The sequence below is a fragment of the Eptesicus fuscus genome, chromosome 13 (genome assembly GCF_027574615.1).
Source record: "Eptesicus fuscus isolate TK198812 chromosome 13, DD_ASM_mEF_20220401, whole genome shotgun sequence".
NCBI lineage: Eukaryota > Metazoa > Chordata > Mammalia > Chiroptera > Vespertilionidae > Eptesicus > Eptesicus fuscus.
In genome coordinates, this window is record NC_072485.1 from 45550302 (window position 1) to 45565068 (window position 14767).

Consider the following 14767-nt stretch of genomic DNA (forward strand, 5'->3'; position numbering starts at 1 on the left):
TGAAAATACTGATACTTGGAGTTGGATAATTTTTTTTATATTAGAGGGCTGTCTGTTGTAAGGTGTTTAGTAGCTACTCCCACTGGGTCAGTGGTCGGCAAACTGCGGCTCGCGAGCCACATGCGGCTCTTTGGCCCCTGAGTTTTTAGCAAAGGCCAGCTTAGGAGTACCCTAATTAAGTTAATAACAATGTACCTACCTATATAGTAAAATTTGGCTCTCAAAAGAAATTTCAATCATTGTACTGTTGATATTTGGCTCTGTTGACTAATGAGTTTGCCGACCACTGCACTAGGTGCCAGTAATAACTCCCAGTCATAACAACCAAACTGTCTAGACATTGCCCTGGTGGCAAAATCACCCCTGAAAACCACTGGCCTAGAGGTGTATAATATAAAAAGACCTTTGAACGGTAAATTGCATCCAGACTAGCAGTATGATAAATTGAACAGAAAGCTACATCTGAACGTCCCTGGACATGATGACTGTTGTAGTTGGCCAAGCTCTTTGGGGAACCCTGGGTGCTGTGCTCTGAGATTTTAGAAGAAATATTGGCTCCTGCAGATAGGCTTTTCAATCAAGATGCTTTCTGCACAACCTAGGTGGGTCTCTTGACTTGAGCTATATTTTGTGAGGACTCCCACTGAAGAAAAATGCCAGTTACTCACTCTGCTAACAATCTGTGTTTTCTGTCTAATAGTCAAATGTGATCCATGGTAGTATTGTGGTCTGTTTAGTTGAGCCTAAAACCTCTGTGGTGGACATTGCAGACTGGCCCCTAGTGAGGCCTAACAAAATTTTTAATTATTGTAGTTTGGAATCACTTTTTATTAAATCCCTAACAATAAAACAGCTCATGGATATTTATTCTTGTATTTCTAAATAATTGGTTTCTTACCTTAATTTCTAGTGGTAGTGACAATTTTATATGACTTTATTGGTATTTTAATGGGAACTTATGTTTTTTAGGCATCTCCAATATTAAACCTTAATATCTTGAATATCCTGCCTGAAGATTCGTTTTGCTTAGTTATAAAGCAAAAATGAGTTGTTACCTGGTACAGGAGAGATCTCACTGGAGTTAAATTATGAAGTTTGTTTTAATCAAAGGAATATTTTATCACTTGTTTTTGTGATATCTATCTCTATTTTTTGTCTTTTTGAGTTAATTGGGGGGAAGGGACAGCATATTTTCCTGTTATAAAGAAGAAAAACAAGAATGAAAGGAGAATCCATTATATTTATTTGCTTAAGTAATTTTAAGAATATTGTTTGTACTATTTTATCTTTTAGCACTATGCTATTATGTTCACTATTTAGAGGTCATATTTGTGTCTTTTTTTCAGTCTCTCAGGTACCTGAATGTTGGCTTTATATCTGAAACTCCTGGAATTCCTGGAAATTTTCTTGTGAGATATAACTTGGCTCAAATCACACCACATATATATAGTATACAGGTACTTAGCCCAAGCCTAAGAATTACAGGACTCCTCTGATAAGATAAATTCAAACAAAGTGGGACTTCTGTCTAGGAAGATGCAGCCCCTGAACAAGTTGATGGCTATCTTAGAACCTCAGAACCTGACTCTGGGTGAACAACATGAGGACCTGAGAGGAGATGTGTCTTGGCAGCAGGAAACCACCCCAGTCAGGGAGACCTATGACTCTGAGGCCTCTCGTCAAAAGTTCAGACATTTCCAGTACTTGGAAGTGTCTGGGCCTCATGAAGCCCTGAGCCAGCTCTGGGAGCTCTGTCTTCAGTGGCTGAGACCAGAGGTTCATACTAAGAAGCAGATCCTAGAACTGTTGGTGCTAGAACAATTCCTGACAATTCTCCCTGAAGAGGTGAGGACTTGGGTGAATTTACATCATCCAAAGAACAGCAAAGAAGTGGTGACCCTCATAGAAGATGTAATTGAAGACAAAGGTGAGACTATAGAAAACTGGATGTAGAATAGTTGACTCTTCTCTGAAATCTGAAAACAAAAACAAAATTACTGAGCTCATAGATTCAGAGAACAGTTAGTGGTTGCCAGAGGCAGGCAGTGAGGAGTGGGCAAAATGAGTGAAGGGGGTCAAAAGGTACAGACTTCCAGTTATAAAATAAATAAGCAATGGGGATGTAATGTATGGCATGGTGACATAGTTAACAATACTGTAGTGCATATTTGGAAGTTTCTAAGAAAGTAGGTCTTAAAAGTTCTTATCACAGGAAAAAAAATTAGTAACTATATAATGACAGATGTTAACTAGACTTATTGTGATCATTTCACAATATACTGTATACCAATATTGAATCATCATGTTGTACACCTGAAACTAATGCAATGTTATATGTCAATAATGCCTCAATTAAAAAGAAAGAAAAACCTTTAAAAAATAATTGACCCTTTCCATAGGAAGAAAGATTATCCTTTTTGAAGCTAGAAGGTGTCTAGGGCCAGATCATGAAGAACTTGACCATGTCACGAAACATTGATTTTATTCTCTAGGCAATAGAAATAGAATGCGATCTCACAGGTTAGGTAGGGGAGTGCAGCCATTTGGTGTGCGTTTTAAAAATATGTTGGTATCAGTGTTGAGTGGAGGTTGGCAAACTATGACCCAAAGGCAAAATATTTTTGGAAACAAAGTTTGGAACACAGACACACCCATTTATTTATATTTTGTCTGCAGTTGCTTTCATGCTAGGACCAGAGTTGATTAGTTATAGCAGAGACTGTATAGCAGCAAACCTAAAATATTTTTATCAGGATCTTTGCAGAAAAGATTTTTTCCAACTGCTTATGTAAAGGATAGACCTGAGGGCTCTGAAAAAAAACAAAAACAAAAACTGGTCAAAGGACTAGGGCAGGTGTTACAGAATGAAGGGAGCATTGGAAAAACAGGAGTTTGAACCTAAAGGATTTACTGACTACCTCAGTGGTCGGCAAACTGTGGCTCGCGAGCCACATGCGGCTCTTTGGCCCCTTGAGTTTTTAGCAAAGGCCAGCTTAGGAGTACCCGAATTAAGTTAACAATGTACCTACCTATATAGTTTAAGTTGAAAAATTTTGGCTCTCAAAAGAAATTTCAATCGTTGTACTGTTGATATTTGGCTCTGTTGACTAATGAGTTTGCCAACCACTGGACTACCTGATCAAAGTTTCAAGACACAAGCCCAACCAGTGTGGTTCCATGGTTGAGCATCAACCCATGAACCAGGAGGTCAGGGTTCAATTCCCTGTTAGGGCACATGCCTGGATTGCAGGCTCAGTCCCCAGTGGGAGGGAATGCAGGAGGCAGCCAATCAATGATTCCCCTTGATAGAAACATCATTGGTGTTTCTATCTCTCTCTTCCTCTCCTTCTTTTTGAAATCTATAAAAACATTAAAAAAGATGTTTAAAAAAAAAGTTTGAAGACATGAGACTAGCGTACAAAAATCCATTGTATTTCTATATACTAGCAATGATCAATATGAAAATGAAACAAGGCAATCTACAGATTCAAATGAAATTTATATCAAAATTCCAGCAACATTTTTTTTGCAGAAATGGAAAAGCTGATCCTAAAATTCAAACGGAATTACAAAACAAAACGCACAACAACACACAAAAACCCCACATAGCCAAAATAGCCTTGATAAAGAACAAAGTTTAAAAATGCACAGTTTAAAAATTCCTAATTTGAGGATTCTAAAAAGAGTGCTGAAGTGATTTACCATGAAATTAAAGCATAGAGAAGAAAGTGACTTCTCAAGAGGTGATAGACTTAGAGAAAATTAAATAATCAATGTGCTGTGGTGGGACCTTGATAAAAGTTGGAAGATATACTAAGAAAGTGAAAATTGAAAGGATAGGTAAATATGTTAGGGATTGATGTATTCAAAATTGTTCTCATAATAGGACAGTTTTAAGTTATAAGAACCCAAATATGAAAAAGGAAGTAGCTTGATTCCTGATGGTTATTACAAAGAAGAATGCCAAGGGTCTTCAGGCTGGGTTGTCTATGCCACTATTGAAGTACCTATCACAATACTGGCAGGATTCAGGGTGGAAAGCAACAATGTGAGCTAAATAACCAGAGTTTTTATTGGCCTAGAGACAATTACTTAATGTCTTTCATTCACAATAGATGATAGGCTCTCTGAGCGCTCTGAGTGTCCCATACATAGGAGACACTCAATAAATATGTGTTGAATAAGTGAATGAGCAATTGCTTAGTATATTACAGCATCAAGAAGGCCATAGCTGAGTGCATGAACTGCTAAGGAAAAGTTTTTGTATGAGGAAGTGGGAATAGAGAGGTATGAATATATCAAAATTTCCAAGTACGTGGTACTGGAGGATGAAAAGAGACGATGATAGCCAAGATCCATTTTAGATTAGAAGGGAAAGGAATATTATATAAAGAGCTTGAAATGCATATGAATTTTTCTTTGCCTGGAATGAGAGTTTCTGTGAACACACTTATAAAGGTTCAAGAAGGAGGTCAATAGGGGGGAAAATTAAGGGAAGGAATCAGTACTCAGTGAGAGCAATAAAGGAGTAGCCGATTGGAGGTTTTTGTACCTCTTGAGATACCTTGTGTATATCTAAGAATGACAAAAATAAACAATGTTGTATTGACTGTCCTAGAAATGAAAGGGATTGAGCTGAGGTTTCACAAAGTGTTCTAAAGTTAACAGAGTAACCTTTAGGCAGCATTCAAATAGTATATTGCTGAGAAATTTGATTTTTCCCCCCAAATTCTGCCTTTATTTACAAAAGGGTCTCAAAATATTTCCTACCTTGTTTGTATTTCTTCTTAGTTTACCCTGAATCAATGAAAACTTCTTCACAGGCTAGTATTGGTTTATAGTCTGGCATTTAAGGATCATTGCTATAACTAATGAATCTTGGAGAAACTTTGGGAAAGTGGCTCTTGGGTATACTTCTCACTAATGTACTGGAGGAGAGTTGGTTGCCACCGAGGTATTTATATACTTAAAAGAGTACAATAGTTCAGGGTGACCAGACTGCCTAAGTCTATATATGGTATACACAGAGCAGCTTAGAGGTAAAGAACCCTTGAGTAGAAGTCTCACCAATGTATTTGAGGAAGGGATTGGTAGGATAAAATACAGGGTGGGGCAAAAGTATATTTACAGTTGTTTGTATGGAAAATAATACAATTATTAATAAATAGGGACCCGTTGCAGGAATATTTCCTGCAAGACTTCTGGCAGCGGGCTTCCCTCTTGCCCCCCCACCTCTACCGCTGCTGCGGCAGGCGGGGCGGGGCGGGCCGAATGGGCGGGGCGCCTCCCGCCCGTCCCGCCCACCCAACCCAGCCCACCTCGTCCCGAACTCCCGACCCTCTGCAGCCACTGACTCAGCTGCCTCTGTGGCCATGCACTGCCACTGCCTCTGATCACCCCGACCCACCGCACACACTGCCGCCGCCTCCTCAGCCCCGCGCTGCTGCTGCTGCTGCGCGCCCCACCACGCGACACCCGCCTCGCCACGCCCCACCCGCAGCCATCACCACCTCCAAGGCCACCATGGCCTTGCACACCACCTGCCAAGCCCTGCCTGCCGCCTCCACTGTGCGCCCCACCCACCGCCGCCGCCACCACCGCTGTGGTCAAGTCGCCGCTGCTCACACTGCCCACCACCGCCTCAGAGGCCACCATGGCCGCGTGCTCCACAGCTGCGCCACGGCCCACCCATGCAGCCGCCATGCTTTCTGCTTTCTTCACTCCTCCCTCAGCATATGCAGATTAACCGCCATCTTGTTTGCTCTGATTGGCTGTGGGCATAGCGAAGGTACGGTCAATTTGCATATTACTGTTTTATTAGATAGGATAGTGCAAGAATAAACTCTGTTTCTCATACAACTGTAAAAATGTTTTTGTCCTACCCTGTATTCTTAGCTCCCAGTAGAATTACAGCCTATGGTGGCTAAGTCTTAGGTAGGATTTAGTTTTGACAAGGTTAAAGTTATTTTTTGGGATCTGCTATACCACAAATGAGGCCTCAAGGTATTATTTTGGCTCTTTTCCCTCTGATCCAGAAGTTCTCAATCCCTGGTGGAATTTCAGAATCACATTTAGAGCTTTTTAAAAATATAAGATCTAGGCCCCTCCCTTGGAGATTCTGATTGGTCGTAGAGCTTTGCATCATTATTTTTTAGAGTTCTTTAAAGTCGATTCCTATGGATAACATGTTATAATCACTGCTGTAATCATTAAACTTTTCTCCAAAACATAGCTTGTCTCCCTAATGTTTTTCTTCATCTTCTTCAGATATACCCTGCAAGGATTCTGCCCTTCTCCAGAAGGTGAGTATCAAGAAGGAGATAATGGAAGCAGACTCACTAACAGGCAAATCCCAGGTGAATTAGGATTCCACTCTTTACTGAAATGAGCTGATTTTTCTTTCTTGACCTTTGAACTTTTGTCACACATAGTTATATCTCAGGACACAAGACTTGTTCTCCCTCAGGACATTGGACCTATTTTAGTTGGCAATACACTTTTTGAAAAATAAAATCTTTATATGTTCTCTGTGCACTTATTTCTTCAAAACTTTAAACAATAATTGAAGCTATTAAAATAGAGCCCATCCAGAGAATGTTCAGAATTAAAAGTGAAGGGAGCCAATGTCACTAATCTTCAGGAGAAGAAACCTCAAAGGATACTGAAATGAAATAAACAAAATAGTAGAGAAAAACCAGGAAAATGTTGTCACTGAAAGCACAAGATGAGAATATTTCAAGAAGAAATCCCTTAGAGTTTAGGAAAATCCAGCCTGGGTAGTGTCTTAGTATCTGTTCAGTTATCATCATAGAGCTACTAACATGCATGAGAATAAAAGCCAGGTTGCAGAGAAGGTGAGGAAGTAAGCAAAACGAATGTAGACGACTTATTCACAAAGACAGGCTCTGAAGTAGGGGAAGGGAAAGGATTTGTACATTTTGGTGTGACTGAAGGTGCCCTCAATGATAAGGTTGAAATTCGACAACTGTTGATGGTAAGCGGGCCCTTCTAAGAAAGGTTTAATGCAGCCCTGGCCAGTGTGGCTCAGTTGCTTGGATGTCATCCCATGCGCCAAAAGGTTGCCACTTTGGTTCCAAGGCAGGGCACATGCCTGGGTTGTGGGCTCGATCCCCGGCAGGCAATTGATGTTTCACTCTCTCCCTTTTTCTCTCTAAAAGTCAATAAAAAAATCTTTAAAGAAAAAGAAGAAATGTTTACGCAGTGCCTAATATGCCACACTTTTTTATGACAGTAAATGTAGCAAAACCCTGGCTTTGTGGAGATTATAGTCAAAGCAGACAGGCAGACACAAGCAAATAAGCTAATTGCAGCCCTAGCTGGTGTAGCTTAGTTGGTTGAGCATCTGTCAGGGCACATACCCAAGTTGCTGGTTGGTTCCCCTGTCTGGGTACATACAAGAAGTGGCCGACCCATGTTTCTCTCTCATTTTGATGTCTCTCTCTCCTCCCTTCCTCGCTCTAAAATCAATAAAAACATATTTTTTAAAAGGATAATTGCAGACAGGAAAAATAGTTACAAAGAAAAGAAATATAATGCAGTGGAGACTGATTAAGAGAATGGCTACTTTGGGTAATCAGGAAAGGCCTGTCCGACATGCTAACATTAGGCTGTGAGAACTGAGGTTAGCAGGCTGCGTTTCTCAGTTGGAGAAAATGCCCTACCTCTTCTGCTATTCAAGCCTACATCTTCATTACAAATTTCCCTCAAATCTACCTTCAACTCTTTGTGCTCTGAATTCCTTTTATGTAAATTATTTATACTCTATAATGATTTTTGTTCCATAGTTATCCCAACTGTTTTTTTCTCCTGAAGCAAAACGTAAGCTAATCGAATTAATTTTCCTTTTTCGGCCCTCACAGAGTTCCAAGTTGATAGGCCCGTAATATAACATGATTTTCATCCTTTAGAATTCCAAACATTGACCTATCAATTTCTTGTATATTCTGGCTACCTCCCGTATTCTTTCCAAATTTACTTCTCCTCTAGTAATATTTTTGGAGAGATCTTTGATTAAAAAGAAACTTAATGTTTTAGGAACCAGTGACATTCAAAGATGTGGTTGTGGAATTCAGCGCAGAAGAGTGGGGGCAATTGGACCTTGCTGTAAAGAACCTGTACAGGGATGTGATGCTGGAGAACTATAGGAACCTCAGTTCATTGCGGAAAGGTGGCTTCTATGTACTTACCTAATCTGTTCATTAATAATCTCTTCATCTACTAAATATAGTACTGCTGAAGTGATTAAGGGCATTTGGGATTACGTTCAGATTTCCTAATATTCTTTGGGCACAACAGCAGATTTTCTTGCTGTATCTGGCTGAAAGTCCTTTCTGATGTAGAGTTTTAGAAATACACAAGTGTATGATGATTCTGGCCTAATCCTTCAACAGCTCTTAGAATACTATGTTGGGATGGAATTCTTTTTCCTATAAAACGGTCTGGAATGTCATGTATATTTGTTTGTTGTGTTGTTTTCATTTTTCCCATAACAGAGCTTCTATTTTCCAAGCCAGTTGAGGTCCCCAAGTTGGAGAGTAAGATAAAAGGATGGATAATGGAGCAAGAAATTTCAAGAACAGCCATACTTGGTAAGAAGCAGGCAGTTATGAGGCATTTATAAAAAGCTTCTATTTGTTAAACTTAACATTGTACAACCCAGCCTTTGGTTGATAGTTGGGGAGGTGATGACAAAACCACCTAAACTTTGAAGGAAAAAAGTCATCATTGCTTTTTGTTCACAGATTCTTTTTCTTATGTGGACAAGCAAAACTGTGGTATGCATTAGAAGTTAAAACTGTGTGGTCTGTCTGCCAGTTTCCTAATCTGTAACAGAGAGTGAATAAGTGTCTACTTCCACTTTACTGTGAGGATTAAATGTATTCATATGTGTAACATACTTAGAGCAGTGCCTGACACCTGGTAAATGCTATATAAATGAATGTTAGTCATCATCTCATTAAATGGTATTCTTTCTTTTTTTTAAAAAGAAAACAGAAAACTCTGCTTTATCTTAGAGTAGCTTCAATATTCTTCAATTTTCCCCCTTCTTTAACTATATAAATCGTTAACTTCTGCCTTAAGTCCCTACCCTCATCATAATTTATTCTTACTAACATTTTATTTTAAAATATTGTGGGCTTAATATATATTTTAGAAAGTATAGAATATACTTTTCTATAATGAGGGATATAACTCACCTCATTACATCACTAACCAGAGTTATGTAGTATTAACATTTGTGTATTTTTTTAAGCCATTTTCTTTGTTTATGATAATGTATTTCTGTGGCTTGTGACAATTTTTTTTCCAAAATTGGGGTTATCAGTAATATAATAATATGATATCCTAATAATGATATCATGCACAATTGCTTATTTCACTAAATACGAAAATTAGTTTCTAATTCACATATAACATACCATCACATACATGTATCAGTATATTCAACCATTCCTCCCTCCCACCACAATTATTGGACATTTAGGTTATTGCCAATTTTTCAGGTTTATGTGATGACTTCTATAGTATACCTTATTAGAAGAGGAACTTCAGCACCAAAGAAGTGGTGTGTGTTTGTGTGTGTATTGTGTGTGTGTATATATTTAGGGAGATGTTCAAAGGTGCATTTTATTCACATCAATATTATTTTATATTAGTTTCAGGTGTACAGCATAGTGATTAGACATTTATATAATTTAAGAATTGATACACTAATACAGTGGTTCTCAACCTTCCTAATGCTGCGACCCTTTAATACAGTTCCTCATGTTGTGGTGACCCCCAACCATAAAATTATTTTCGTTGCTACTTCATAACTGTAATTTTGCTACTGTTATGAATCGTAATGTAAATATCTGTGTTTTCCGATGGTCTTAGGCGACCCTGCTAGCGGTTCTCAACCTGTGGGTCGTGACCTGTGGGTCGTGACCCACAGGTTGAGAACCACTGCTGTAGAGCCTAAGACCATCGGAAAACACAGATATTTACATTACGATTCATTAACAGTAACAAAATTACAGTTATGAAGTAGCAACGAAAATAATTTTATGGTTGGGGGTCACCACAACATAAGGAACTGTATTAAAGGGTCGCAGCATTAGGAAGGTTGTGAACCACTGCCCTAATATGTCTAGGACCCACCTGGCACCATACATAATTATTACAGTAAGATTTGACTATATTCCCTGTGCTTTACTTTATAACCTTGTGACTATTTTGTAACTACTTATTGTACTTCTTGCTTCCTTTACCTTTTTCACCCAGCCCCCCAACTCCCCTTCCATTTGGCAACCATCAGTTTGTTCTCTGTCTCTATGAGTCTGTTTCTGTTTTGTTTTATCACCCTGGCAAACACTAGGTATTTTTTTTTTACCTGAAATCTTTATTAATTTGATAGGCAAATTACTCCATTTCTTCCTTTCTATATCTTCTCCCTCGGTTATCTTTTGGATCCCATTTCTATAAAATGCTCTTTCTTCCATTTTATGCCTTGTTGATCTCTAAACCTTCTTTTTAATATTTTTATCTCATTTATCCTGTAATTCTCCTTTTCTAGCCTCACTTCACATTTTATTCTATGTTTAAGATGCATAAAACATGCACATCCCCTTATATAGTTTAGCCTTCCTTTCCTAAGTAAGCAATTTTTCTTCTTCTAGTTTGTGGAATTTTTATTTCTTTTCAGACACACAAGTAATTTCAGAAAATCAGGATTCAGTTTCAAAGAGAATTTCTGGAGCAGAAGCATCTCATGGAGTGATAATGACAACATTGACCCAAAGTAGACTTCCTTCTCTAGATGCCTGGAAAAGTGATGAATGGTTATATAGGAACTGGGACATAAATTTGCCACAAGAAGCTTTCATTCATAAGATAGTCGATACTGAGGAGGGAGACTTTGAATGTAGTGAAAATAAGAAAAGCTTTGATGTTAAGTCAGTTAACTCAGTTTTTGATAGTCAAGGAGTTCCTATGAGGAAGGGGTCCCTGAAGTGCGGTAAGTTTAAAACTAATGTCAAATTTAATTTTGACTTAGTAGGGAAGCAACATTCAGAATATAATGAATGTGGGAATGCCTTGAGCCTGAGTACAGATATTCAACACCCAAAAAGTCATACCACAATGAATTGCTATGAATGTTTTCAGTGTGGGAAAGCCTTCAGCCGGAGTTCATCCCTTGTTCGACATCAGATCATTCACACAGGAGAGAAACCCTATAAATGTAGTGAATGTGGGAGATCCTTCAACCGACGAACAAACCTTAGTAAGCATCAAAGACGTCATCCAGAAGTAAAGGCCTACAAAGGAAATAAATGTGAAACAGTCTTCAGTAAGAGTGAAGACAGTAATAAAAGCCCAAGTCTCCATCCTAGAGATAATACTTACGAATGTGTTAACTGTGGAAAATCCTTCAGCCGGAGCTCCTCACTTATTCGACATCAAACGATTCATTCCGGAGAGAAACCATTTAAATGTAACAAATGTGAGAAAACCTTCAACAGGAATTCAAACCTTATTAAACACCAAAAACTTCATACTCAAAGAGAAGTCCTATAACAAGTAAGTGTAATATTACCTTCAGTCAGAGTACAGAACTCATTCAACATCCATGAACTTATGCTGGAAGGAATCCTATGAAAATGCAAATGGAAAAAAGAAACTGTTTGTCAGAGATTATTCTTTAATTGATAATGACGGAATTAATATTGGAGGAAATCTGTTATTGGATAGAAATCTCAGGCAGATTTTCCTGGCTCCCAGATGAAGCCACAGAGTTTGTAATTAAACATATCACCATACAAGTGTTTGTCTATCATTATTCTGATGTTCATTACCATCATCTTTCTCTAGTTCATAAATAGGACCTATTCGCCTAATCTATTGAGGAAGTCCATATTAGGGAGAAGCCAAGCAATATCCTTGGAGTTGATATTTAATAAAACTCAAACTTTCAGTTCTTAATATGAAGGTCACAAGTAACCAGGAGGTCATGAGAAAATAGAAGGACATTTTAAGGACTGAACTCTGAAGTAATGGCAAAGGTCACAGTGACAGCCAATTACTCCACCCCAATTTATATCCTTGGCTGCCCCTGGTGCTCAGTGGGGACTACAATTAGAAAAGAGTAATCAACTGCAATAGGAGGTGGATGTGTTGTTGTTAATCTACATGTATTTATTTAAGATATGAATTTTTTTAAGTACTCTTTGGGATCTAGGCTGGAGGACACCCATAGCCCTAGGTCTATCATTTATCCTAAACATTTAAAGGTCAGTAAAGTGTCCTCAAGTGGGACACAGGCCCCACCATCACCCCGGAGCAACAGCCCACCAAATCGCAGCCGACGCTGCCATGGCGCAAAATGCGGCCCACAGCCTAGCCTAGCCCGCAAACGGTGGCTGTGGGCACCGGGTAATGATGTCACATTTTTGTTGACATTCTGAAGCTGAAATTGTCAACAGAACAGAATAGTTGGTCTGAAGACAACTATTGCCACAACGTACCTCTGAGGCTGAAAGAAAGCAATGTAGTCGACAAAATATATCTGAAGAACAACTATTGGCACAATGTACCTCTGAAGCCAAAAAAAAAGCAGCATGTGTTTTCTTCTACATGTCTGAAGAAAAGTCCTTGACAAGTACTACCAATACTGGTAGGAGCTGCCTTCATAATGAAAATGAGGTAAATGAGGATGCGATTATCAAACACAGTTGTGGTGGAATGACTGTTACATGTCAATTTTGCCTATCCCTAAATTTCTCCAATGAAAAACCATCTGATGAAAAATTTACTCGATGTTGTATCAAAGGCAAAGTTTGTCCAAATGATACAAATTTTCCAGAATACCTGGCATATTTTTAAAAATTAATGATAAATGAGGATACTGACAGTAAAAAATTCATGGAAAATATTTGTTGTTATATCATGTTGTTGTTTTTTATTAATGTATAATTTTCTCTACATTTTACTAATTTTCTTTCATCTCTGACACTTCTGTAGAGAAAGGGCAAATAGCGATATTAAAATATTTCTTCTAATTAATTTCCTTTCAATGTGCATGAATTCATGCACCGGGCCACTCGTTTCTAGATAAAAAAGGCCATTATGGAGATGTTGAATCCTCCCACGATAAAGCATAAAAAAATTCTAATCAAATATTTCATTGAGAACATTATTTCACAAGTTGATTATAAAGTTTACTTTGTAAGTACCACTCTAGTGAGAAAATGTAAGAGATACCTCTAAGTATAAATAACAATGAGTTTGGTGGCTAAAGAGCAAAGCTGAGAAAAGAAAAATACTCTGATTTTCATTTTTTTGATGAAAATGCTTCTTATAAAACACCTACATCTACCTAAAGAAGCTTAAGATATATGGCAAATCAGACTTCTAGATTTTAATCCTGGAATTGCCAATAATTTGTCCTATAACTAGTTATTTAACTTGGGACTCTAATATTTCATCTGAGAATAGGGATACCTGGCTTACATTTTTATTGTACAGTTAAAATGAAATAATATAGCACTTATTTCTTAAGTATAAGAATTACAAATTGCTGAAACCGGTTTGGCTCAGTGGATAGAGCGTCAGCCTGCAAACTAATAGGTCCCGGGTTCAATTCTGATCAAGGGCATGTACCTTGGTTGCGGGCACATACCCAGTAGGGGGTGTGCAAGAGGCAGCTGATCAATGTTTCTCTCTCATCAATGTTTCTCTCTCATCAATGTTTCTCTCTCATCAATGTTTCTAACTCTCCCTTCCTCTCTGTAAAAAATCAATAAAATATATATTTTTAAAAATTACAAATTAAATGCAAATGTATGGTTTTCATATTATTATTGGAGCTTAATGATTTAACACAGTGATTGGCTCCTAATAAATGCTAAAAAATCATAGCCATCAATTATTACAATCTACCAAAGAAGCAGTAGGCTGGCTAAGCAACTAACAACCCTCCAAAGCATCAAATGAAATAAATTCTAGTTTTAAGGATGAAGGATTCCCCAATAATGCATACTCAGTAGGTTTTCTAAGAGTCAAACATGATTCTGTGAAAGAAATCTCAGCACCAGAATTTATCATAGATATAGCAAACACTTTTAAATGGGAATAGATTCCATCCTACCCCCACCATTTAGGTTAATATATTTTCAATTGTGAAATGGTTTGAAATTTTTTTTTTTCAAAAGGAGTCTTATCTCTACTCTTCCTACCCTTGAACTAGAAAAGAAAGGTAACAACTCTTGTAGACATAGTCAAAGATAAATTCAAACTATGGAAATTTTTATTCAAAAATCCTGTGGTAATAAATACTCTGAAAAATCTGGATATGTATGAGTGTCTGTGTTTATTATGCATGTGAATGCAGTCTTACTACATAGAGCAGATACTAACCTGACCAAAGCAATTATTTCATAAACAACACAACCTAGCAAAAACTAAGGGTATATTCACTAGTTGCCTGACAGTCTAAGGTAAGTACTGATTGGTATGTGCCCTATTGGGAGACAACAGGAAAGCAAAAGGGAGCTTTTTCCCGCTGGAAGGTAAAACCAAAGATATTTGATACTAATATATGCACATCCTGGAGGAAACCGTGTAATAAGAAAAGGAAAGGAGATAGAATGGTTGAGGGAAGAGGCTATCAGAATATTAAGCTTCCAAGCATAAGAATTTTCTTTACATCTTCATGGGTGGAAAATGGTAGCATCTCAGTGGTTTGACTTCTGAGTGAAAATATATAGCT

The 14767-nt window shown here is 38.0% G+C and overlaps 1 protein-coding gene across 1 annotated transcript; it reads left to right on the forward strand.

The window, feature by feature from the left end:
- The first annotated feature begins 1366 nt into the window (after window positions 1-1366).
- Window positions 1367-11584, forward strand: ZNF215 (zinc finger protein 215). Its single transcript, XM_008151109.3, is given in 6 exon segments — window positions 1367-1927; window positions 6268-6356; window positions 8056-8188; window positions 8514-8609; window positions 10706-11559; window positions 11561-11584. Coding segments are annotated over 6 exon segments (1587 nt in total). The 5' UTR covers window positions 1367-1536.
- The last annotated feature ends 3183 nt before the right edge of the window (window positions 11585-14767 follow it).